This window comes from Ochotona curzoniae, unplaced genomic scaffold (genome assembly GCF_017591425.1).
Source record: "Ochotona curzoniae isolate NIBS_2020 unplaced genomic scaffold, NIBS_Ocur_1.0 contig_2404, whole genome shotgun sequence".
Classification (NCBI taxonomy): domain Eukaryota; kingdom Metazoa; phylum Chordata; class Mammalia; order Lagomorpha; family Ochotonidae; genus Ochotona; species Ochotona curzoniae.
The window spans coordinates 374,053-401,369 of NW_024465451.1; the positions used below are offsets into that span (position 1 = coordinate 374,053).

The 27,317-nt window shown below is 42.2% G+C and overlaps 1 protein-coding gene across 5 annotated transcripts in view; it reads left to right on the forward strand.

Moving 5' to 3' along the window:
- Positions 1–27,317, forward strand: part of EPB41 (erythrocyte membrane protein band 4.1) — a 177,976-nt gene that overhangs the window by 76,151 nt on the left and 74,508 nt on the right. For all 5 annotated transcript variants that reach the window (XM_040974057.1, XM_040974062.1, XM_040974059.1 and 2 more), the window contains exons 5-7: positions 10,546–10,588; positions 19,720–19,795; positions 23,880–24,098. In XM_040974057.1, coding sequence (XP_040829991.1) covers positions 10,546–10,588; positions 19,720–19,795; positions 23,880–24,098 — 338 coding nt within the window. The remainder of the gene's footprint in view (positions 1–10,545; positions 10,589–19,719; positions 19,796–23,879; positions 24,099–27,317) is intronic.

The following is a 27,317-nucleotide window of genomic DNA, read 5'->3' on the forward strand; positions in this document are numbered from 1 at the left end:
ACAGCCAAGGCTGAGATGATCCAAAGCCAGGATCGAGGAACGACTTCTAGTTCTCTCATATAGGTGCATGGGCCCAAGCACTTGGATCATCTTCCACTGTTTTCCAAGGTCATTAGCAGGGAGCTGGATTGGAAGTGCAATAGCCGGGACTGAAATTGGTTACCCTGCTGGATGCCAGCACTGCAAGTCATGGCTTAATCCACTACACCATCACACCAGCCTCTCATCTTAATTTTTCTAATGTATTAAATATGCTTGCAGTGGAGAGGCTGCAATTGAGATCTTATTTTTTGCTAGGAAATTTTGGATCAATGATTGAGGTAAATTTAATTTTTTTTTTTTTAAGATTTATTTACTTTTATTGGGAAGCCACATTTACAGAGAGAAGGAAAGACAGAGGATCTTCCATCTGTTGGCTCACTCCCCAGGTGGCCACAACAGCCAGAGCTGAGCTGACCTGAAGCCGGAAGCTAGGAGCTTCTTCCAGGTCTCTCACTCGGGTGCAGGGTCCCAAGCCTTGGGCCATCCTCAGCTGCGTTCCCAGGCCACAAGTAGTGAGCTGGATGGGAAGTGAAACAGTCAGGACATGAACCAATGCCCAAATGGGATCCTGGTGCATGCAAGATGAGGACTTTAGCCACTAGGCTATCATTCCAGGCCTACATATGTTGTTTTTAACACTTAGCTGTACAGTAGAGTTTTTATAAACACATTTTGGAACAGTGATTTGAACTCAGTATCCTAACAGCAGTGTAAACAATGATTCGTATTTCTGTTAAGATATATACATTTCTGGAGCTTATAGGTAAGTCTTTACCTCAAAAGAAAAGGATTTCTTTAAGTCACTTATGTGTACATGGAGGATTGTGTACATGGAGGATTACAGGCCCTTCAGATACCAAAAGCTGATGGCCAACTCAAGACGTGTAGTGCTTTCTTAGAACTTTGTGACCTAAGGTTATGAATACTGAAAAGACAAACAAAAAGCTTTTTACTTCTTCAAATACTTTTGTCCTAGTTTATCATTCTTATTATGGTTGACTTCAGTAGTATCATTTATTCATTTTTTTAAAAATTCATTTGTAAGCTGTTATTGAGCACATAGCGTCTGCCTCATGCTGGATAGAGCTATAAAAAACATCATCTCTTTCCCTATGAAGTTCCCAAACTGGCTAGAGGCTGCAGTAAGATAAGCACTCACATAGACAGGGCATCAAAAAAGGTTTTCTGCAAAAGAAAAAATCAGATGTGAATTATAACCCATATGGGCAAGATTCCTGGCTGCTCTGCTGCAGATCCAGCTCTGTGCTAATGACCTGGGAAAGCATCTGAAGATGGTCCAAGTGCTTGGGTCCCTGCCAACTTTGGGAGACCCAGGAGAAGCTCCTGGTGCATGCTCGCACTCGGCCTTCCTCTCTTTCTTAACTCTGCTTTTCAAATACTTTTTTTTTTTAATTGGAAAGTCAAATATACAGAGAGGAGGAGAGACAGAAAGGAAGATCTGTCCATTGATTCACTCCCCAAGTGACCACAATAGCCAGAGCTAAGCTGATCCAAAACTAGGAGCCCAGAACTTCTGGGTCTCCCACACGGGTGCAGGGTCCCAAGGCTTTGGACCGTCCTCCACTGCTTTCCCAGGCACAGGCAGGGAGTTGGATGGGAAGCAGGGTAGCCAGGATTAAAACTGGCACCCATATGAGATCCTGGTGAGGATGAGATGCAAGGTGAGGACTTTATCTATTAGTCTACCATACTGCTCCCCCCGCCCCTTTTTTTTTTTTTTTTTAAGACAGAGCTAGGAATCTTCCAGTTAAAGAGATGAGGACAGGGTATTCAGTGTGGAGGCAGGTGTTTGCAACAGAATAGCACATGGAAACCTGTGATAAGCACTTTAGTTGAGTGAACAGAGATCTGGATCCGGGTTTGCTGCTCTTTATTGCCATGCTATTTGAACACGTTTTATTGAGCTCAAGAAGGAATGCGATGTCTTTTAATGTGTCTGCGCATTAAAATGCTCGTGTACTAAACTCACAAGGTGTGACTGATAAAGTGAGTCTTAAGAGGGAATCCCTAACACTGAAAGTATTCAAACCAATAGTAGAAAATTAACTAGGACTGGTATTTAGAAGGTAAGTTAAAGGATTGACATTGTGGTATAGCACATTAAGTTGCTGCCTGTGGTGTCAGCATCCCATATGGACACCTGTTCCTGTTCCAACTGCTCTGTGTCTAATACAACACCCTGCTAATGTGCCTAGAAAAGCAGTGGAAGATGGTCCAAGTCCTTGATTTTCTGCAACCTGCGGGGCAGAACCAGGTGAAGCTCTTGGTTCCTGGCTTCGGCCAGGATAGGATAGGATAGCTTTTCATCCCTGGCTATTGTGGCCATTTGGGGTGAGCCAGTTAATGGGAGACATCCTCCTTCATCTCTTCCTCCTGTTTCTTCCATTTCCCTCTTTCTGTAATTCTTTCAGAAAAGTAAACAAATCTTAAAGAGAAAAAAATAACTTACAGTTTCTATTTTAGCAAAATTATCTTACAGCTTGTTTTATGAATTAAGCTTAACATCTTTCCTCTGTTTCTATTTTATAATCATGCTGTTTGGAAAATTGGTTCATTCTGTTTCCTCACTGCTGGCATAACATAATGAAGCATTTAAGTACACGTGTACATTTCAAATAATTTTTACAGAGTGAACAGGTATTTGTTAAAGCCCCACAATAAAAAGAAGAAAAGATTTCCCAAATCTCCTTTTGTGGCCTTTCTCAGTCACTGTCCCTAATCTGCCACTTATGAATCCCATCCCAACCCCACCCCTTGCAAAAGTAACTTCTTCATATTTGACATCATTGCTTAGTTTTGCCTTTTTTAAATTTCACATACATAAAATCACATAGTATGTTCCCTTTGTCTGGCTCTTGTTGTTCATTCAATATCACATTTTTAAGACTCATCCATGCTATTGTAAGTAGCAATGGTTGATTCTCTTTGCTATCTAATAAATCCTTGTTTTGTCCATGCTGCACTGGATTGATGGACAGTTGGCTTGTTTAGTCCTTGGGCCTTGAATATTGTTGTGAAGGACTTTTTTTTTTTAATTTTAAAGATTAATTTGGGGCCCAGTGCGATAGTGTAGTGGTTAAAGTCCTTACCTTGCATGCGTCGGGATCCCACATAGGCGCCAGTTCTAATCCTGGCAACTCTGCTTCCCTTCCAGCTCCCTGCTTATGGCCTGGGAAAGCAGTCGAGGATGGCCCAATGCTTTGGGACCCTGCACCCGAGTGAGAGACCCAGAAGAGCTCCTGGCTCCTGGCTTCGGATTGGCTCAGCTCCAGCCATTGCGGCCACTTGGGGCATGAACCATTGGATGGAAGATCTTCCTCTCTGACTCTCCTCCTCTCTATATATCTGCCTTTTCAATAAAAATAAATAAATCTTTGCTTTAAAAAAGATTTATTTGTTTATTTGAAAGACAGAGTCACAGAGAGAGAAGGAGAAATGGTGAGATTTTCATCTGCTGGTTCACTTCCCAAATGACCACAATGGCTAGGGCTGGGCCAGTGCAAAGCCATGACCCAGAAATTTCTTCTGGGTCTCTGTTGTAGGTACCGGGGCTTAAGAACATGGGTTATCTTCTGCTGCTTTTCCAAGCACGTTATCGGGAAGCTGAATGGGAAGTGAAGCAGCCAGGACTTGAATCTGTGCCAATATGGGATGCTAGTGCCACATGCTGTGGCCTTTCTGCTACACCACAGTGCTAACTGCAGGAAATTCTTAAATATGTGTTTTAGAATACATCTTGTGATATATACTTCTGCTGGGCAAATTCCTAAACAGAATTTCTTGATTTTAGAGAAGGTTCAGTGTTAGGAGATGCTAATCAACAATTTTCCAAAGTGGTTTTGCCAATTTACTGTTTTACCAGCAACAGTGAGAATTCTACCGCATTCTCATTTCTACTTGATATAGCTTGTTGCATTTTCATTTTTATGCTTAGCATTTTGTAGAAACTATTCTTGCTGAGAAAAGGAATAATAGCTTTTCATCTGACATTACTTGTCCATTTTGATATTCCCTCACCTTTTTTTAAAGGTTGATTTAATTATGTGAAAAACAACATTAGAGAGCCAGGTGGGGGCTGGAGACAGGTAACAAAGAAGATTTTTCTTTAATGTTTTAGTTTTGATGATGTTTACATAGTTTATCAGGTTAGGAAGGGTCCAGGACTAGGAGAGTGTAGATGAGACCACTGTTTCTGAATTTCCCCACCCCCACTCCTGTATCTCGGGGAAGAGGGGAAAACTGCATCTAGCCTCCCTGCTACCCCAGTACGCAGGTATGGGGAATGGTCACGCGTTGCCATCCCAGAGTCTCCAATGTGGAGCCTGCTCCAAGGGTTCTGCTCAGCTGGTTTCAGTAGTTCTGAAATGCTGTTGATCTCACCTATCCAAGGATGAGAAAACCCTTCTAAGTTCTATCTGCTGACACAGTCCACCCCAGAGTTTCCGTTTGCCCAGATATTTGTTGTCAATGCTTGGCTGGGGCAGTTGAAGAATTTGTTCTGCCCTCCTTCCTCTGCTAGGGTACCAGATGTCTCCTGCAGGCCCCAATGGACTGCCATATCCTCCATGCACATCTGGACATGCTGTCCACTGCTCTATCTTAGCCACTAAAGAGATCAGTTCTGACACATGCATTTTAGAGTCAGACCACAGATTCTGTGATTTTTCCCATGGTTGAAGTCCTGAGTCCAGTATTTCATTTGGGAGGGGATCCACACAGAAATCTCTTTGGTGACAGTCCCAGATCTGATTCTTGTGTGTGCTTGCCAGTATGGGGTCCAGCTAAGTCTGTCACCTGTGTTAGCCTATACACATGCTGGTAGTTGCAATTACTGGGTCAGTTCTGTCTCCAATCCTGTCTCTTACTTAAACCAATAGATGCTGCAGCCCAGTCCAACCCTGCTCATGTACGCTTGGCCCTCATGTTTACCAGTGAGAACTGCAGCCTAGTCAGAGCGACCCCCAAGAACCCTCACTAGGCCCACTTCCAGCCCTGGTTCCTGTGCTTGCCAGAATGTGCAGCACCTGGCCTAGTCTGTCCTGAATCCTGTTCAGTTTTCATATACATCATTGGACATTGAAACCTAGCTCAACCCAACTGACCCTGCTATCTAGCCCACACTCATGCCGGCAGATGCCACTACCTGTCTGGGCAGACCCGCCCCCGGCCCTGATTCTTGTGCTCATCGGTGGTATTTGCAGCCCGTCAGAGAGGTGTACACAGTTTCCCTAGTGGGCCCAATCCCTAGCTGAGCCCAGCCCAGCCAGCTCCAGTCCCAGCCCTGATGTAGACTAGCTCGTATTGCAGCCTGATTTGGCCTACCATGCACCCCATGCTAGCTCTTGGAACTGCCAGTGAGTGTTATAAACTGGCCCAGACTGGTCTGCCCTCAGACTTGACCCACCATATTCTGTCAGGTGCCGTAACCTGGCCTGGTCTGTGCTGCTCCCTGTCTTGGTTCTTGTGATCACCTGCAGGGACTGTGCCCTACTGAGGAGTTACCCAAGATCTTCTATCAGGCCTCCTCCTAGTGGCAGATCTTGCACACAGTGGTGGGTCCTTGGCCCAGCCTTAGTCCACTTGCTGCCCTGGCAGGAACAGTGGCCTTGCCCAACTGGCCTATACCCATTCCAGTTCTTACTGTTGGGTGCTACAGCCCAGCCACACCTGGTCCACACCCAGACACAACTCTCACATGAGACCTGGCCCAGCCTGTTCTATACTTACCCTGGCTCTCACAAGCACCAGTGGGTTTTGGAGTCAAGCCTAGTCTGACACACCCCAGACCCAGTCCACACTCATGCCAAGAGGCACTGTAATCATATCCAGTCCAGGATGCTGCACCCATTTTGGCCATTGTGCTCACCAGTAAGAACCACAGCCCAGCCAGGGCTTGCCCTTAGTTCCCTAGTAAGGCCTGTTCTCAACCATAGATCTTATCCGTGCCAGTGGTTGCTCTGACCCAGCTCAGCATAGCCCATCCCCCATCTTGGCCTTTGCCATCAGATGCTGCAGCCTGACCTCCTGGCTCATCTCAAGTCCCAACTTTAGTTGGCAGGTACTACAGCATAGTCCTGCCCAGACTGCCCACATCCCTGGCTCATGCAAACTAATAGGTGTGATAGCCTAGCCCAGCATGACCTGCACTCCAGTCTAGCTACTGTTCATGCCAGAGAGTTAAGGTTGGCCCTGCCTGACCTGCGTTTCTCCAGAACCAACCCACACTTGCTGACAAGTGGACCACTTTTCCCTGCCCAACTAACACCCAAGCCTGAATCACATGCTCACCCACAGGAGCTGTGGTTTACCGGGAGAGTTTCCCAAGTTCCCCCACCAGGCCCATTCCCAGTCCCAGATCTCACTTGTGCCATTGGGCACTAGGCCCTTACCCAGCATAGACTGCCCCCTCTGTCTTGGCCTTTGTATGAGCTGGTGGATTTGCAACCCGGCCTGCCCATACCCTATTTTTGGGTGCACCTGCGGGTGTTACAGGCTGGACCAGTCCAACCTATTCCAACTCCAGTATCCTTGTCAGGGGTTCCATGGTCATGCCTACCTCAGCCTGTCACCACCCCCAAATCTTAAGCAAACCAGTGGAAATTTGCAATTCCACAGAGGTGGACCCATATATCCCCCACAGAATCTGACCCCAGACCTGGTTCTCACATGTTAGTGTCATGGCTCCTGCTCCAACTCTTACTAGTGGGTTCTATGATCTAGCCCTGCCAGGCAGGCCCAGCCCTAGCTTTAGTGTGCACTGATGAGTAGTGGTCAGCTGTGGTCCATGTTAACTAACCCGCTGTGATCTACGTAAGCTGGATCATTGTCTGACCCATAGAAGTCTTGCTGCTTCCACTCTCCAAACAACTCGGTGTCAGCCCCCTTACTTACTTACAAGTATAGTGGCCTTGTCAGTGGAAGTCCCTCAAAAGTCATTCCTCGCCTGCAACATATTCCCCCAGCATTTTTTTACTCCTTCCCTGATCAATCCACAGACCATGCTAGTGGGGAAATCCCCAGGCTCGCTCCTCTTGCCTGAACATAGGAACCCAGGTCTCCCCACGCCCACTCCCACCAGGGAGCAACCCCCAGGCCACCCACAAGCCCTCACCCCCAGGTCCATATGGTGGCTGCTCACTGCAGACCATGGCCTGGTATCCAACCACTTGGAGGCTGCTCCCTCCACAGAGTGCTGCCAGGCAGCCAGTCACATGGTGGCCACAAATATAAGATTATACAACTAACAGTAAGTGTTGTAGTGTAGAGCACCAGTTGAGTCCCAACTGCTCCCCTTTAAGTCCAGCTCTCTGCTGGTATACAAAGGAAGGCAACAGATAATGGCCCAGGTGCTTGGGCCACTGCCATCTGTGTGGGAAAGAAGGATAGATTTGCAGACTCCTGCCTTCAGTTGTTGCCGCCATTTGGAGAGTGAACCAGAAGATGGAGGATCTCTCTCTGTTTCTTCCTCTCTCTCTTGTCACTCTGCCTTTCAAATCAGTCAATCAAAAAAAAAATTTTTTTAAAGATTGCACAAATAGGGAATGGTAGAGATTTTGAGACAGAATTAAAGTTCAAGACCATCTGATTTCGATGCCTGTACCCTAAGTCATTATAGTCTGTGGGACCACAGTTATTTTCAACAATGACTAAAGATGAAGTCAGGAGGCAGCAACTTCTTGGTCTCCCGTGTGAGTGGCAGAGGTCCATGTACTTGGATGACCTGTTGTTTTTCTCAGGTCATGATCGCTGTGTTCTTATGGTGCTCTCCACTCTATCACAGCACTGTCCCACATAGTTCTATCACAGTTAGCACAGAATATTCTCTTATCTCTCATTTTAGAATAACAGCATATTAGGAGAGTTAAGATGCCACGTCCCGCACTGGTGTAAGGTGTGTTTGTGATTCCTGATGCTGTCTTCCTGCTGATGTTCACCCTGGCAGGTAGCAGGTGATGGCTCAAGTGTTTTGTTCCTAGCATACATGTGGAAACAGAGTCCTAACTCTTGGCTTCAGTTCCTGGGCCAGCCCCGAGCCGATGCAGGCTTTTGGGGGATAATCCAGCAGATGGGGCCTCACTTTCTCATGTCCTGTCTGTAATGCCCAACACATGAAGGATTCTTGAAATATTTTTTTGATTTATTTATTTTTTATTACAAAGTCAGATATACAGAGAGGAGGAGAGACAGAGAGAAATATCTCCGTCCGATGATTCACTCCCCAAGTGAGCGCAGTGGCCAGTGCTGAGCCAATCTGAAGCCAGAAGCCCAGATCCTCCTCCAGGTCTCCCACACAGGTGCAGAGTCCCAAGGCGTTGGGCCATCCTCCACTGCTTTCCCAGGCCACAAGCAGGAGGCTGAATGGGAAGCGAGATTCCTGGGATTAGAATTGGCACCCATATGGGAAACTGGTGCTTTCAAGGCAAGGACTTTTGCCAGTAGGCCACAGCACTGGGCCTGGTTTCTTGAAATATTTGTTGGCTAAATTAAAAACTAGGAACTGAGATAATAAGCTGGGTTTTCAAGTGCCTGGCCCTACACACATTGCTTTTGTTATCTCCAGAAAGTTTTGTTTTTTACTTTTTATTTTTGATGTGGACGTATGGCTTGTTGATTAAGTTAGCTTCTCCTTTGGAGTCCCCATGTGATGGACACAATTCTTGTTTGTCTTCTTTGTGTCCGGCTGGCAGCATTCCAAGTCAGAGAGCAGTGTATATAATCCCTGACAAGACCTTGGAGCCTCCACATTGTCCTTAAAACTGTGTGGCGTTTTCCATGGTGGGCAGTGACCACTTCAACTGGTGGAAGATGGCCTCCTTTCAGTGACCTGGGTTGCATGTTCTAGCAAGGTTCTCAGAGTCCCACAAAACTTCTCAGTTGCTGCTTTTAAAAATTTCCACCTGACTTTAGACCTGTAATACTCTATAAATTTCTTCAGGCTGTCATTTAGAACTGAAGAAAGCAGATTCAGTCTTTCTGATGTGCTTAGTTTTTATACTAAAGAATAATTACATGTGAAGTGGTGTTACTAGTATGTATTTGTTAATCCTTTATGTTAGTTACAGGGGAAGTACAAGAAAAAATTGATTCCCTCAATTGAATCATTGTCTGTTGTAACAATCTTTATGTTACAAAGTAGTATATGGCCAAGTGTAAAACTTCCGATGTTCAAGCCTTGTTCTTTGGTGAAGCAAATAGGATGGCTGCCCTGTGCCCTCCTCTTGTTGACAGGGGTGGGGAAGGGACGCCTTACTCACGTTTTAAGCAATATCGCTAAACTCCAAAGCCAGTTAAACCTTTTAGACAAGGGAAAGGGAGTGAGAAGGACAGGAGAGGGGCACCTGAAGTGCTGCTAATGTTACAATATTTTATCCTCCTGTATATTTACGTTTTATGTTCTTTTCTGTATACATCATAGATCATAGTCAATAGAAATGTTTTAGATAACTCTAGAAATTTAGAAATTATAGTCTAAACATTTCTTCTTTTTTAATAAAAAGATTCGTTTTTTAATTGGGAAGCAGATATACAGAGAGAAGGAGAGACAAAAATCTTCCATCCGCTGGTTCACTCCACAAGGACCAGAGCTGAATCCATCTGAGGCCAGGAGCCAGGAGCTTCTTCCGGGTTTTCCATGTGGGTGCAGGGTCCCCAGGCTTTGGGCCATAGTCAGTTGCCTTCCCAGACTACAAGCAGGGACCTGGAAGGGAAGTAGAGCAGCTGGGACACAAACCAGCACTCATATGGGATCCTGGTGCATGCAAGGCGAGAACTTTAGCCACTTGGCTACCTGCTGGTCCCTTTTTAAAAAACATTTCTATAAAGATGTTGGTGGTGAGATTCTTTTTAGGTACCATTATTTTGTGTGGCTCACCATGGGTCAAGACCTGCTCTAGAAGTGTGGAGATTCAAAGTGGAATATGATAACATAAGGGTCAAGAGACATCAGGAAGATAAACTATTCATTAAGTAGACTTTAACTGAGCATATACTGTGTACCAGATTCTGTGTGACAGAGAAAAATTGAACAAGCCCTTGGGTCAAAGTGGAGGGTAGAATAAGGGTTGAATGATGCCAGTTAAGTGGTGGATCTTACTAGTCTTTACTGAGTGATATATGTAACAAATATTTCTTTAGCATCTGACACTTACTAAAATATTCACATGTAATGACCGATTTAATCTTTGCGATAATTCTGTAAGGAAAGCATTGTTGTTAATAACTCATTTTATAGATCAGGAAACTGAGGGGCAGAGATCCTGGTGTCCAGCCAGGGAGTAGTGGCACATAGGATTCGAGCCCAACCTCTGGCTTCCTGCTGCCTTGCTCAAAATCAGTATGTGTTACGAAATGAATGCAAAGGCTGTCAGGAAATGTGGGTTGAGCTGGAAGCACTGTTGGAAGGTGGCCAGGGATCCTGCTTCTAGTACTCTGCTGTTTGTGTGCGGTGGAGCTCTGTGTGAATAACTTTTCTTCTTTTCACAGACATGGTTGGACTCTGCCAAAGAAATAAAAAAGCAGGCTCGTGGTAAGTGGATCTAGCCCTTTTTAAGTTCTTTCTTTCTTTTAGTAGGTCACAGGGTTTCCAACTACTTCTGGCTGTGGGTCAGTTACTTTAGAATACTGACTGTTGCAGATTGCTTTGAAATTCAGATAAAGCCCTCCCCAGGAGCAGGGGAGTGCATAATAGAAAATGCCGCAGAGGTGGATACTGTTGAGATGTAGGTCAGATCTTGACTTTTTTTTTATATAACTAGGCAAAGTCAGGGAAAATAGGAACAGTTGAGAGTAACAGGAGGCAGAAAAGAACAAAGATGTAAACAGAAAAAGGATACGGGAGTCACTGCTTGAGATGGTAATGATTAGAACTCCAGCAGCTCGCTTGTATGAGTTTTCTGCTAGATGCTATTTGGTCTGAATTGTTTTGGACTGCTGTAATCTCGCTTTCTTTATGGCTTCCTTCCTATGCAGTAGTTACCCATAATTACACTTTCCAGAGTTTCAGTTAAACAACTCTGACCCAAAAACATTAAATGAAAAATTTCTGAAATAAATTGATGGCTCTTTTTAAAAATTTTTTTAAGAAGGTTTGTTTATTTCTATTACAAAATCAGACATACAGAGAGGAGGAGAGACAGAGAGGAAGATCCTCCATCCGATGACTCTCCCCCACAAGTGAGCGCAATGGCCGGTGCTGTGCCGATCCAAAGCCAGGAGCCAGGAACTTCTTCCAGGTCTCCCACACTGGTACAGGGTCCCAAGGTTTTGGACTGTCCTCGACTGCTTTCCCAGGCCACAAGCAGGGAGCTGGATGGGAAGTGGAGCTGTCGGGATTAGAACTGGTGCCCTTATGGGATTCTGGGGCGCATTCAAGGCAAGGACTTTAGCGAGCAGGCCCTGGCGCCGGGCCCAAACCCAATAAATCTTAAAAACAAAAAAAGCCAATCTCTGTCTCAGACCTGTCTCTCTCTGCTCCTCTCTCTGGAACTCTGACTTTCAAATAAATAAACAAATCTTAAAAACTGAACAAAAGCCAGTTCTATTGTCCTGAAACATTTTCCTTTAGATCATGTCTGTAGTCATCGTGATTTTCTTTCTTTTGAAGATTTTTATTTATTTTTATTGTAAAACCGGATATACAGAGAGGAGCAGAGATCTTTTCTCCGATGATCCCCAAGTGGCTGCAGTAGCCAGAGCTGAGGTGATCCAAAGCCAGGAGCCAGGAGCTTCTTCCAGATCTCCCACACAGGTGCAAGGTCCCAAGGTTTTGGGCCATCCTCCACTGCTTTCCCAGGCCACAAGCAGGGAGCTGGATGGAAAGCAGGGTTGCTGGGATTAGAACCAGCGCCCATATGGGATTCTGGCGCATGTAAGGCACGGACTTTAGCTGCTAGGCTACCACACTGGGCCTCAGCATAGCTTACTTAAACTAGAGAGACAAAATACCCGTTTGAACTGAAAGCTCTCTAGATTTGAATAACTTACAAAAGCTTATACTAAAATAAGCATAGCCGAAAATATTCAGAATATTTGAGATACAAAAAGAAAAATATAACTCCTAACCTCTTTTCATGAAAATACTTTTATTTTATTTATCATTTTATTTCAGTATTAGGAACAAATGATGTCTAAGAGGTCTCTCCAGGAAGCAAACACAATTGGTGATGAATGAAATACAGTCTAGTGTATTGTTTGCCTGGAACAAGCATTTGGCATATTGATTAAGAGATTGCTTGGGATGCTACATTCCATGAGCAGGCTTGAGTCTTGAATTCTGGCTCTGCTTCCAATTCCAGCTTCCTGCTGAAATGTACCATGGGAGGCAGCTGGTGACGGCTCAGGTACCTGGGTCTCTGCCACCAGCCTGGTAGACCCAGATGGAGATCTGGTGTAAACCCTGGCTGTTACGGTCGTCTGGGTGTAAACTAGCAAAGGGAGATCTCTCATTCTCTCTACTTTTATGATTAATTAATCTCTTGTTTATAATATTAGAATTCAGAATATTATAAAATAGAGACTGGCATTGTGCCATGCTGTGTAAAGCTGCTGCTTTCAACAGAAGCATTCCATGTGACCACCACTCTGAGTCCTGGCTGCTCTCCTCCCGGTTCGCTCACCGTTAATGGCCTGGGAAAAGCAGTGAAAGATGGCCTACATGTCTGGGGCCCTGTGCCCATGTTGGAGACCTAGCTGAAGCTCCTGGCCCAGCCCTGGCTATTATGTCCATCTGGGGAGTAAATTAGGAGGTAGAAGATCTCTTTCTGTGTCTCTTCCTGTATGACTTCCAGATAAATAAATATTAAAGAAAAATTCATGAAATAGTAAAAAACCTTCAATGGGAGAAAAAATACTCCTTGTTCCTAACCAAAACTTCAATCATGAATCAAAATATGAACATTTTGTTAAGCCAAAGAGAAGAATAGCATGTATGTATTGCAAAGCATGCTTTTGTTTTTAGTTTTTTAAATCATTATGGAATACATCCTGGGGAAAGCAGAAGTTGCCTAAATCCTATCCTCTGGATATTTTCACTTCTAGATTGATGTAACCAACAAGATTTTTTCTAAACATATATAAGGTTTTTTTTTTAAAAGACCAGTGCAGGGCCCGGCGCGGTGGCGCAAGTGGTTAAAGGTCCTCGCCTTGCACGCCCGGGATCCCATATGGGCGCCGGTTCTAATCCCGGCAGCCCCGCTTCCCTTCCAGCTCCCTGCCTGTGGCCTGGGAAAGCAGTGGAGGACAGCCCAAAGCTTTGGGACCCTGCACCCGCGTGGGAGACCCGGAAGAGGCTCCTGGCTTCGGATCGGCATAGTATCAGCCGTTGCGCTCACTTGGGGAGTGAATCATCGGACGGAAGATCTTCCTCTCTGTCTCTCCTCTCTGTATATCCGCCTTTCCAATGAAAAAATAATAAAAATAAATCTTTAAAAGACCAATGCAAAAATATACTAGTATGCTATAAATATTTTCTTAAAATAGGCATTAATATGTAGTATAAAATTAAAAGATACAAGTGAATATAGCACAAGTCCCTGGTCGGGCAGTTTCTTTCTCCAGAGTCATCCATGGGAACTAATTTCTGGGTTGTTTCCAGAGATGTACTGTGTCTATCTTAACATATAACCATTTGTTCTATATTGAGTATATCTTGGTGTATTTTCCAAGCCAAAACATGTATTTATTTTAAACAGTTTTTATTTTAAAATTTTTTAAAGGTTTATTTATTTTATTTGGAAAGCAGGATATCAGAGAAAGGAAATCTCACTAATTTCCACCCCAAATGGCTGCAACAGCCAGGTCAAAGCCAGAAGTCTAAAGTTCCATCTAGTCTCCAATGTAGGTGGCAGGGACCCAAACACTTGGGCCATTTTCTGCTGTTTTTTCCAGACACATTAACAGAGTGCAGCCAGATTGGAAGTAGAGCAGGAGGGACTTAAACTAATACCTGTGTGGGGTGCCAGTATCACAATGTGGCTCTGTTGGGAAAAAAAAATTTAATGATTATAAATACAGTATGTATAACCAGTCCTATTGTGCAGAATTATAGTGGATTATTTATAGATGCAGCTTTGTGCAGTTGTATGAGGATAAATCCTTGGAAGCAGAATGAAAAATGTGAATACTCAAAATTGAATATATATATATGTATATATATGTTTTTTAAGATTTATGTGTTTTTATTGCAAAGTCAGATACAGAGAGGAGGAAAGACAGAGAGGAAGATCCTCTGTCTGCTGATTCACTCCGCAGGTGGCCGCAGTAGGTGGAGCTGGGCCAGTCAGCAGCCAGGAGCTTCTTTCTGATCTCCTACTTGGGTGCTGGTTGGGAAGCAGGGTTTCTTTCCCAGGCAACCAGCAGGGTGCTAGATGGGAAGCAGGGCTGCTGGGACACAAATCGATGCCCATATGGGATTCTGGCATGTGCAAAGTGAGGATTTTAGCCACTAAGCTACCACGCCAAACCCTAAAAATTATATATTTAATTGCAAATACTTTTTCCATATTTCAAAAAGTATAGGAAAATATGGAGCAAGTATTCATTACTCACCATCCAGAATTAACATGTTTTAGCGTATTTTATTTAAAATAAAACAATATAGATTCGGTTTTGTTTTCCTCCTAGTCCCATCCCCCCTCCCTCCCTTGACATAGAAATCTGTTATTATTTTAGGGTGATTTATTTTAGTCCATAATTTTATGTTTCTTCTATCATTTATACAGTATAGAGGATATGGTTGCTCTGTTTTTGTGACAAATCTACAGACACAAACTGACCCATTTGGATTTTCTTCTGATGTATCAATCTCTCTTCCCTCCCAGTTTAATTTTTAACTTTATTCTCTTGATTCTAGGTAAGATAACTTATTCTTACTAAGTCAGGCTAGCCACCTGGAATATTCTCTTTCTGAAATAATATAAAGCAAAAGCAAGAAATCCTTACATTAGCTTTGTATACTGTAAATTACTGATATGTAACTTATCCAGATAGGTTTTAAAAATTATTCTTGTATGCCTTTCTTGTATGCCCTTCTCCCTCCTCTGTAGAGGTCACTTTGTCTTATGTGTTAATGATTGCTATTTTGTGTTAATGATTTCACTGAAATTTCTGAAAATTTTTTTTATTACTTGTGAATGTGTTCCTTAAAAACACAGTACTATGTTTGGTTGTTTTGAATGTCCTATGAAGTGGATTTTTTTAATTTATTTATTTATTTATTTTTTATTGTTGCTTACATTGTATTATGTAGTACAGTTTTATAGGCGCTGGGGATTCCCCCCACCCCTCCCATACCCCTCCCCCCATGGTGGATTCCTCCACCTTGGAAGTGGATTATATAATAGGTAATTATGTGACATACTTTTCTGACTCAAGATAGTTTTTAAAAATAATCCTTATGGTAAGAGAATTCACAAAACATTTCTCTATTATTGTAAGTGCTAAGAATGATATCTTGATTTAATATTTTATATATATTGGTTATTTTCCTAGCACAAAGCTGAATTCACAATGAATCATGGGCCACAGTGTAAAAACCTGATTTAAGAATAGCTGGAAATGGGTTTGTGAGATTTAGGTTATGTTTATTTCCAAATTGTTCTCAGGATTGTTTGGAACTCTATATCCCCACCAGTAATATATCAGCATTCTTGGCTTCTTCTGTTCTTAAAAGGTCGCAGTTATTTCCAATAGTTAGTATTATTTATTTATTTGTAAATTCTGAAAGAGTTCAAAGTTATGGGGCGGTGGAGAGGAGAGAGAGGTTGAGATCTTCATGCTCGGTCACTCTCCACATAGCCACAAGGGCTAGCACCTGGCGGGTTGAAACCAGGCACTTCATCCTTGTCTCCCACGTAAGTGGCAGAAGTTCCAGCTTTGGGCCCTTTTCTGCTTTTCTCAGGCCATTAGCAGGGAGGTGGAGCAGCTGGGAAGTGAACTGGTACCCATATGCTACAGCACTGGCCCCAAGAATTTTTTTTTAACATAATTTCACACTTACAGAAAGAAGCCTTAGAAGATTGGTGTAAAATTCTTTAGATAACCTTTACCCACATTCTTCAAATGTTAATATGTTACTAAGTTTCCTTTATCTTCTTTTCTGTTTATCTAACAAAAACACAGAGTGAAGGTTTTTTTTTTAAGATTTTTAATTTATTTTTTATTGGAAAGGCAGATATACAGAGAGAGGAGGAGAGACAGAGAGGAAGATTTATCCATTGATTCACACCCCAAGTGACCACAATGGCAAGAACTGAGCCTGTCCGAAGCCTGGAGCCAGGAGCTTCTTCCAGGTCTCCCATGTGGGTGGAGGGTCCCAAGGCTTTGGGCCGTCCTCAACTGCTTTCCCAGGTCACAAGCAGGGAGCGGATGGGAAACAGGGCTGCCAGGATTAGAGGCAGCACCAATATGGGATCCCAGCGCATTCAAGGCAAGGACTTCAGCCAGTAGGCTAAAACTGAAGCTGCATAGCACTGTTCACAAAGGTGGAAACAAACTCAAATGTTGGTCACAATTTATTAGACAAACAGAATGCAGTATATTTAACAACAGAAAGGAAAGAACTGATACATGTAACCTTATGATGAGCCTCAAAAACATTGTACCAGATAATAAAAGATATACGCAAAGGACTACATATGAGTATTGTATGATTCTGTTTATCAGAAACATCCAGAGTAGACTTGCTTCATAGAGAAAGCAAATTACTGCTTGTTGTGGCTTGGAGAGGGAGGAATGGAAAGTGTTTAATGAATATGATAGCTCCTTTGGGATCGGGAAAATATTCAGGAATTAGGTTGAGGTAGTGGTTGTATAACATTATGAACACACTAAATGCAACTGCATTCTGTACTTTAAAATGGTTAATATTACTTTATGTGAATTTTACCTTTATTAAAATGTCAGTTGCATTGATGAACATCTTTTGCTCCTAAATATTTATCTATCTTAAGACTAACTTGTCTTATAGTCTCAGTCTCACCATAATTTTCAAAAGCAGGAAATTAATATGAAATAATACTTTAGCCAACAAACTTATTTGTTAGTTGCCCTAATGCTATCTTTTAGAGCAAAAGAAAATCTAAGGTAATACTTTGCATTTAAATTATTGCATCTTTTTAGTTTTCTTATTCTGAAACATTTCCTGTGCTTTAAAAATGTTTCATAACATTGGTTGTCTTAAAGAGTATAGTTTTGCAAACTAAAATAATATACACATATGTATTATTTAAAACACACATATGTGTGTAGGCAGAATGACTGACAGGGAGTGAACAAGCAAGTGAGAGATCTTCTGATCTTCGATTCACTGATTCTCTCCCCAAATTGCCCTAACATTTGGGGCTGGGTCATTCTGAAGCCAGGAGCCAGGTGCGCTGTCTTGGTCTCCACCGCAGGAGTCAGTGGCCAAGCAAGAGGGCCATACCTGCTGCTTCCCCAGGCTCCTTTGTGGAAAGCTGGATTGCCAGCAGAGCAGCCAGGACTCAGCCAGCGTTCTGCTGCAAGCAGTGGGTTAACTCGTTATACCATGATGCCAGACCATAGTCCAGTTTTTTGTTTGTTTGTTTTCAGGGGTGGAGGGAGAGAAAACTAGAAGGGACCTATCTGCCATGGTGGCAGGATGTGGGCTGCCAGGGCAGGGGAAGGGGCAGGATGAAGGACAGGAGAGAGGCAGGAGAGGGGAGGAAAGAGTCCAGTTTTTGGTTTGTTTGTTTGTTTTGTTTTTTTTTTAATTCCACATGCTCAAAAAGGTCTATATTCAGAAGAATGTTTTATTTTGACAACCATATATTCATAGCATTTTTAAATTTCTTTTAGTAGTTCTATCTGTATTTAAAGTCTAGGGTAATTTAAAAAACAATAACATAACAATGTACAATCTATTATAGTGACAGAGAGGCAGGAGAAGGGGGGAAAGAGTCCAGTTATTTTTAAAGACAAAGGCCAGATTACTTTTGTCTGTTGTTTCTTATGGTCAGACTCAGGTTGTGTGCTGTTAGTAGAAATGTTAAATTCTTGCTGAGTAGAAGGTAGAACAATTTTAATGAAAAAAAAATTTTTGTAGAATTTTTCCAGCCACCATGTTTTCCTCTACTAAGAATTCTCCATCAAGTATTACTAATCATGTATATGATATACTATAAATGGGCACTCACAAGCTAAACTTTACTACTTTTCTAATTCCAAGACATTTACATTTTTAGCTTACTTGTTGCATTTAACGTTAAATTTAATTTGCAAAGAAACTGCATAGGTTTTTTTTTAAGGTATAACTAGCATGAAAAAGAACAAGCACTAAGAGTTGGCATGGGTTAATCATCATCCTACTTGCACCAGCATCCCATATGGGTGCCAGTTTGTGATCTGCTGATCCACTTCCCATCCAGCTCCCTGCTTGTGGTCTTGGAAAGCAGTCTAGGATGGCCCGAAGCCTTGGGATGCTGCACCCATGTGGGAGACCCAGAAGAGCTCCTGGCTCCTGGCTTTGGATTGGCTCAGCTCCAGCTGTTGCAATCATTGGGGAGTGAATCATCGAATGGAGGATCTTCCTCTCAATCTCCTCCTCTCTGTATATCTGATTTTGCAATACAAATAAATTTTAAAACAATGCTGTTCAATTTATTTTTAAAACTATTTATTTAATTGAAAAACAGTTACAGAGAGAGAATCTTCCATCTTCTAGTTCACTACCCAGGAGACTGCATGGTTGGGACTGTGCCAAGCAGAAACCAGGGCACAGGAACTCCGTCCTGAACTCCCAGGGAGGTGAGGGGTCCAATCACTTGGGCCATCTTGGGTGCTTTGCCACCCCCTTAGCAGCGAGCTAGCTTGGAATTAGAGCAACCAGAACTCATACGGGATGCCAGCCACAATGCTGAACCCAAATTTCTCCCATTCAAGTATTAACAAGGCCCAACCCTGCTGAGCTCACTAGATTAGATGATACTGGGCATGTTAAGGGTGGTATGACCTAGACCTCTAAAATTCTTAATATAGTTCATTTCAATATACTGTTAATCTTGGGTTTTTTCCCCCACCTAACATTATATTAGAATCATTCCATACAGAGTAACTGAGATCTGCATGGGGACTGGCCTGCGTTACCTCTAAGATCCAATAGTATGAGGAGTGTTGTACATTCTGAAAACCAGTATTGTAGACAAGTTGACCCAGAGGATGGTTTCTTTCATGTTATTTTACCTATGTGATTCTAATCCTTTATAAACAAAACTCTTACCAGATGGAAAAAAAATTAAAATTAAAAGTGGTATCTCTGTAAGATTGATCTATTTATTTGAAAGGCCAAGTTAGAGAGAGAGAGATCATCCATCCATTGGTTGACACCCCAAATGGCCACAGATTTGGGCCAGTCCAAAGCCAGCAGCTTCTTCTGGGTCTCCCACATGGATGCAGGAGCCCAAGGACCTGGGCTAGCCTACACTGCTTTCGTAGCAATATTACCAGGGAGTTGGAGTAGAAGTGGAGCAGCTGGGATTCAACCTGGCACCTATTTGTGATTGCTGGTGCTGCAAGAGTTAACTTTACGTGCTGCGCCACATTGCCACCCTGTAACGTCTTTTTTTTTTTTCACACTGTAACGTCTTAAAAAAAAGTATAGATCTTTCGACAAAACATAAGCATAAAACTTTTTGTGTTTTACAGGTATTCCTTGGAATTTCACGTTTAATGTGAAGTTTTATCCACCTGACCCAGCACAGTTAACTGAAGATATAACAAGGTAAATAATTTTATCAATTGATAGTCAGGTATGTAATAATTCTCATTGCCATAAACTCTGGAGATTTTCTTATTCAAATTTGAGAAGAAATCATGAACTATTAGCCTAAGATAGAAATTTTCCCATCAGTTCAAAGCAGGCTTGCAAATAATGAACTAATAAGCTTCAACTGTGTGACCTGCCTGGAAGAAACCAGCAGAGGAAGTAGTAGTACCTATTGTGGGTGTTACATCAAGTTATTGGCAGGACTTCTGCACGCCACATCACCCTCCGAAGGGTATGACACAAATATAACGGTAAAGTGGTTTGCTAGTGTTTTTTTTTTTTTTAAGATTTATTTTTATTATTATTTTTTTATTGGAAAGGCAGGTATACAGAGAGGAGAGACAGAGAGGAAGATCTTCCATCCGATGATTCACTCCCCAAGTGAGCGCAACGGGCCGATGCTATGCCGATCCGAAGCCAGGAGCCTCTTCCGGGTCTCCCACACGTGGGTGCAGGGTCCCAAAGCTTTGGGCCGTCCTCCACTGCCTTCCCGGGCCACGGGCAGGGAGCTGGAAGGGAAGCAGGGCTGCTGGGATTAGAACTGGCGGCCATATGGGATCCCGGGCGTGCAAGGCGAGGACCTTTAACCACTTGCGCCACCGCGCCGGGCCCTGCTAGTGTTTTTAAAAATGTTACCAATTCATTCATTTTGCTTATTTGAGAGAGACTGACTTTGCTCCCCAGATGCTCACAGGTCAGGCAAAGGGAGAGCTGGGAACTCAGCCCACAGGGTGGCAGGGACCCAAAGGCACCTGTTACCTGCTGTCTTCCAAGAATACATTACCAGGAAGCTAGACTAGAAAGTGGGCCTGGGCATCAAACCCTGCACTCAACAGGAGATGTGAGCCCAACAACCACTATACCAAACACCTGCCCTTTTGATGTTTTCTGTTGGTTTTTTTTATACTCCTTTCCTACCATGTTTCTTTTTACAGGAAACAGGAAGTCTAACAGTCTCAGTGTTACTAGTTTTGATTCTTAGCTCCCTTTTAAAGTATATGATCAAGGGCATGAGCATCATGTGAATCTTGTGTTGAGTCCACATCATTTATTTTATTTTATAAAGATATTTATTTATTTATTTATTTATTGGAAAGGCATATTTACAGAAAGGAGAGACAGAAAGATCTTCCGTTTGCTGGTTCACTCTCTAAATGGTCGTAACGGCTGGAGCTGAGCTAATCCAAAGGCAGGAACCAGGAACTTCTTATAGGCCTCCCACATGGATGCAAGGTCCCAAGGCTTTGGGCCATCCTCGACTGCTTTTTAAGGCCAGAAGCAGGGAGCTGGATGGGAAGTGGAGCAGCCAGGAGACACATACTGGCACCCACAGGGGATCTCGGCACATTCAAGGCGAGGATTTAGACGCTGAGCCATCACACCAGATCCAATTCCATATAATTTATGAAATTATCTTAATGCTCTTTAAAATCAGCCTGCTGATTTGAGAAAGTGGCTTTTATTGGATTCTATAAAAAATATTAATCAAAAAGTAGAAAAACGATATAAAGAGTAATGCTGTACATGGTATATCCATCTTTCATGGAGCTTCATACATCACAGGTCCTTAGCAAATGTTAAATTTTCCTGTTAGTTGTTGAGAAACTGCTTTCAGTTCTTCTTTGCTATTAACTCTGTTTTCAGATGAGTTTATAACCTCATCTCTAGACCTCAATTTTCATCTCTCTCAAATAAAAGAGTAGACTAAACTTTTCTTCTGAATTTTTTTTTCTGATTTTTATATCTTTGCAAAACAAAGAGACAGAAACAGAGCGAAATCTTCTATCCCCTTATTTCCAAAATTTCTGCAGCAGCCCAGCTGAATTCACATCTCCCGTGTGAGTAGCATGGACCCAATCATTTGCTATCACCTGCTGTCTCCCAGGATGTATGTTAGCAGGAAGCTGGAGTCAAGAGCAGAGCTTGGATTTGACCCCATGCACTCTGATACGAATGAGGGCATCCCAACTAGGAATTTATCCAATAGGCAAAAAACTGTTAAATAGACGTTGACAATTTGATACTCTATTTTCTACCATCTGGCCATACTACACTTAAATAACAGTATTGGGCTTGTGATGTTGCTGAAAGAGCATGTTATAATGATATGAGGGAATATGGCGATGGGGGTGGGGAAAGAAGATGGGGAGATTCTATATAACTACATGACTATATCATGGGAAAATAATAACAATTAGAGAGCATATAAAGGGGGAAAAAATATGCTTTGTTGTCTAGTCATTCCTAATAAATTCTTGAAGTTGAGATCCCGTATCTGCCTGAAATTTATATGTTGCTTATTGCTTTTTCATGGGTGAGATTTGTCTCAAAGTTGCTACTTCTTCATCTTTATTCATTTATATAAAACAAAACATATCCCTGATAAACTTTACTGATTATCTACATTAGGGGGTCTTTAAAACTTTTGTGAGCTTGGGCCTGGTGTGATGGCTCAATGGCTAAATCCCTACTTGTATGCACTGGGATTCCATATGGGTGCCAGTTCGTGTCTCGACTGCTCCACTTTCCATCCAGCTCCCTGCTTATGACCTGGAAAGGCAGTGAAGGATGGCCCAAAGCCTTGGAATCGTGTAGCTATGTGGGAAACCCAAAGGAAGCTTCTGGCTTTGAATTGGCTCAGCTCCAGACATTGTGGCCACTTGGGGAATGAATCAGCAAAGATCTTTCTGTCTCAACTGTTCTCTGTAAAATCTGCCTTTTGAATAACAAATAAATCAATCTTAAAAAAAATGCCTGTGACTTGGTCGGCATTGCTTTTCTTTTTTTTCTTTTGTTTTTTAAGATTTATTTCCATATTTGAAAGACAGAGTGACAGAGAGGAGAAGGATCTTTCATTTCCTGATTTGATTCCTACATGACCACCACAGCCAGGGCTGGACCAGCCTGAGGCCAGAAGGCAAGAACTTCATTAGGGTATCCTACCTGAGTGGAGTACGTAGGTCAGCATCTGCTGCCTCCCAGGGGCATCAGTAGGGAGCTGTTAAGCACTCTGGTATGAAATGCAGGCATTCCAGACGGTGGCTTAGCGTGCTAGGCCACAATGCCTACCCCTTTAGAAAAAGAAGGCAGCGATTAATTAGAGGTAGCAACAGATAGCAAACACTGTTGCTTATGTTAGTCAACAGCTTATGATTTTTAAAAAAGGATTCTAATATTGGTATTTTCAGCTTAATTATACTTTCCTGTTTAAACAGGCTGAATCAGTCAACTCAGTCAGAACAAGTAGCAAGATCAGGGCCTTGTGCACATTATCCTGATAGTTTTTTGTACACGTTCAGTTGCTTGGTTGGTTTGTTGAATTGCCCTATTTTGATTGCTTCTCTGAATTCCTAGTAGTTAGTAAAGTTAGTCATACAAGGTGATGGCTAGTGTATGGAAGATTACATGCAATTTAGCCCACCTTGGAGGAAAAAGACACCAGAAAGATTACATCCTGGTGAAAATGCGTCAACAGTGTCATCTATATACATCAAGGACGGTATCTGTACATTCAAAACCGAGTGATAGAAAAGAAAGCACTTGTGTGGGAGGCAAGCAGTCTTCATTATTACCTAGCATTGAGCAAGTCAAGCCCATAGGTTACCTCCTCTCCTATAATCTGACCATGAATCTCACCCGTTTTTATTCTTTGTCTTCTTTTGGGGGCTTAGTTCAGATAATTTCTGTATCTGTGGTACTCAGCAAAATATTGGTTCCTTTACCTCCTTCAGACTTTCCCAACTTTTTGTCTTTTCTGCATTCTACTGTGAGTCTCACACAGTTACAATATCTGTTTGTGTTTATTATGGGAAAATTTCAAACATACCAAAAGGAAGAGATGATGATACAATGAACTACCATTTGCTCACTGCCTACACTGAACAGTTATTAATGACCTGTATTATCTCTTCGTTAATCTTTTTTTTATTTTTCTTCTTAGCCTCCCTCCTCATACACTCCCCCTTTCTTCCATTTTCTCTATTTTATCATTAATATTGTTCCTGTTGACCTGAAGACATCTTTTCTTTTTTGATTGTAGATACTACTTATGTCTTCAACTTCGCCAGGACATAGTTTCAGGACGTCTGCCATGTTCCTTTGCAACCTTAGCATTGTTAGGTTCTTATACCATCCAGTCTGAGTTGGGAGACTACGATCCAGAACTCCACGGCGTGGATTATGTCAGTGAATTTAAACTGGCTCCAAATCAGACCAAGGAACTTGAAGAGAAGGTCATGGAACTGCATAAATCATACAGGTGAGTGTGGCTCCAGGGTTTGTCCTATGTAGCTTTGGCATTAAATCTAAACCCTTGACCCTCTGCTGATTCATTGTTTGCCTAAGAAGTGCCATAGAAAGAGTCAACATGAACTTCTCTCCACTGTTTAACTTTGGGGAGTCATTTAAACTCTTGGAGCATATTTTCTTGACAAAATAATGGGCATTGCATTATGGGATGAAAGCTAAATGAGATAGAGCACTTAACAAAATGTCTGGAACATAGTAGGTACTCAGTAGGTGATAAATACTGTTGCTGTTGCCTTTTCTTTAAAAAAAAAAAAAAGGTCTTTATTTAAAAAAAAAAAAGAAACCTATTTTTATGACTTGAGGGAGATGGATAAACAAGATATAAACAAGAGAGAGAGAGAGAGGAGAGCTCTCATCTCATCAGTGATTCACTCCCTAAATGTGTACAGTGCTGGGGCTGGTCTAGACTGAAGCCAAGAGTCAGGAATTCAGTCCAAATCTCCTGCAGGGGTGGCAAGGACTAGGTTACTTGAATTATGTAATTGTTGTTTAGTTATATTGTTACTTCCCCTAGGTATTCATCAGCAGAAAGCTAGAATCAGGAAGAGGCAGAACTACAATCCAAGCACTCTGATATGGGATATGGTTATCCCAAGCGTTGGCTTAACTGCTAGAGCAAACCTTGACTTTTTCCCCAGAGATTTTAAACTTACGCTATATAATGTGCCTTGAAATCTTAATGACAGGGAAGTTTTAGTTTGAAATCTACAAACGTGAATAGATTTCAGAAGGTCTGTGAATCCTCTTAAGACGTTTGTGAAGGTCCTTACTGAATTCATTGTGCTGCTTTTTCTTTATGAAATCAGTTGTTGGTGGGAGGTATCATGACACAGTGATCAGAGGCAAAGGTTTATAGGCTGTCTGAGCTTGAAATCTTAGCTCTGCTTTGCCCCAGCCTTGTGACCTCAAGTAACTTAATTCTAATCTCTTAGCCTCAAGTTGCCTGTGACTGATAGAGATTATTACCTAAGAAGATACAGGGTCACTTTTAGGTTTGGAAAAGGTAATATTGTGTATAAAACACCGGATAGAATGTCACCATATTTTTCACTTAATACAAATTCCATAAATGTTGGCTAATGATTAAAGTGCAAGAGTAATTCGTGTTTCTTACTATCATACATGCCTTTTTACTTGAGTCACTCGCTGCACCCGAGTTTTACAAACCGTCTCAGTCTATTACTGTGAAAGTCTAATGCTGGCCTTGAGTTCATATTCTGAGTTAGATTACCGGTTTTTAAAAGGTCACATTGCTCAAGGAAAATTCCAGAAAATTTAAAGAGTGGTCTCGTCGTTTGCCATGGTGTTAACAACTATTCTATCTAGTCATTGAACCAAATTATTCCTTGGAAAGTACCATTAAGGTTGCAATGATTGGAATGCTTCAAATAAGAAAGGCTTAGCTCAGGATGCCCCCGACTCCGGCCCAGTTCTGCGTGCCTGTTGTCCCTGTAAGTTTGGCCACTTGTCATGAGACTCAGGGTAAGGATTTGAAGTTTATAACCTACAAAGTTATAGACTTCTGACGACCACCCAGCTCGTTTGGGGTCATACTGTTTATGAAGAAAACTGCCAGTTTGTTTTTCATTTTTGGCTTGTACAACCCAGTGCTCTGATATTTGGACCACTGACCAACCACTCTCAAACCTGTTAATGATTGTAACATAAGGATGTTGTGTTATCTTTGACTACATTTTAGTACTATATTTTCTAATTATGATTATAAAAATTTATTGTGTATAAAATATATGAAGCACATAAGTACAAAAACAAGTATGGGAGAAAAGCAATCAGAATAATAGATTTATTACAATATCATGATTATAAAGTCTGGGTCAGAGAGAGGAATATCTTTCATTTTCTGGTTCAGTGCCCAAATGTCCACATCGGCTAGGGGTAGGTCAGATGGAAGCTGAGAGCCTAGAACCATATCTGGGTCTCGTGTGGTGGCAAGAACCCAAGTGCTTGAATCAATAACTCTTGCTTCCTAGGTCTGTTAGTAAGAAACTACATTGGAGGCATGGAGTAGAGGAGAGTTAACTCAGCACTCTCATTTGAGCTATGTACAACACAAATAATTTAATTCACCCACGTTGTGAGGGAGGGAAGGGAACGAGGCTGCAGTCTGGGAATCGAGGTCTTCCACATGAGTGGCAGAAATCCACCTGAGCCATCAGCACTGCCGCTCACAGTGATCAGGAGGCAGGGAGGTGGGATCAGGAGCCGGAGGTGGGAATGGAGCTCTGCAGCTCCAGTGCGGGACAGACTAACTGCCTACCTCAACTCTTAAGCAAGACAGAAAGACCTCATCTGCTGCTTTAGCTCTTAAGTGTCCATTAGGTCAAGGCTAAAACCAAACCCTCTCTGGGAGCTGGGAACGTAGTCCAAGTTTCCTGTGTGGGTGGCAGGAATACAATTGTTTGAGTCATCACCACACCCTCCTAGGGTTTGCATTAGGAGAAAGCTGGGGGAAGAAGTCAGAGCCAGGGATCCAACCCAGAAAATCTGATCTGACACAATCCTCAGGCAGAATGCCTGACCCCAAAGAATAGTACATTAAATTCTCAACCCTTCCTTTTCTGGCCGTATATCTGTGTGAGACCAGATTTTTCTATATACTCCTACTAAATTAATATATTGCAACAGATTAAATGCAGAAGCAGCTAGGAAAATTCAGCTTTCTTTTAAGGCCATGCATTTAACAAGGTTTGTAAATATGTAAAACGATACCACCATTCATTCCATTTTTGAGATAATATTGTTAGTTTTCACAAATGATATTATTACTCTTAAAATTTAGTGAGTTTATTGTTATTTAGGGAATAAATATTTTGACTTTTACAAAGTAGCTTTAAAATTGTTAATATAGTAAATAATAGATAGACATGAAGAAACAGCTTTTGGAGCCTTCAATAATTAAGAGAGTAAAGAAGTCCTAAGACCAAAAGTCTGGGGGTCACCGGGATAGGTGACAGGGCACCACAGTGAAAAATGTGGACCCTGGAGTTAGTCGTCGAAGCATTGTGCATTTGTGCTCTCTTCATGATAGCTGTATGACTCTCCGTTACTTTAAGCCCTTTAGGTTTTCTTCTTATCAAAGTGGAAATGATCGTGTGAGTTTTATAATTGTTGAATCATAAAATTGATGTAAAGTGCTTATAGCACAAAA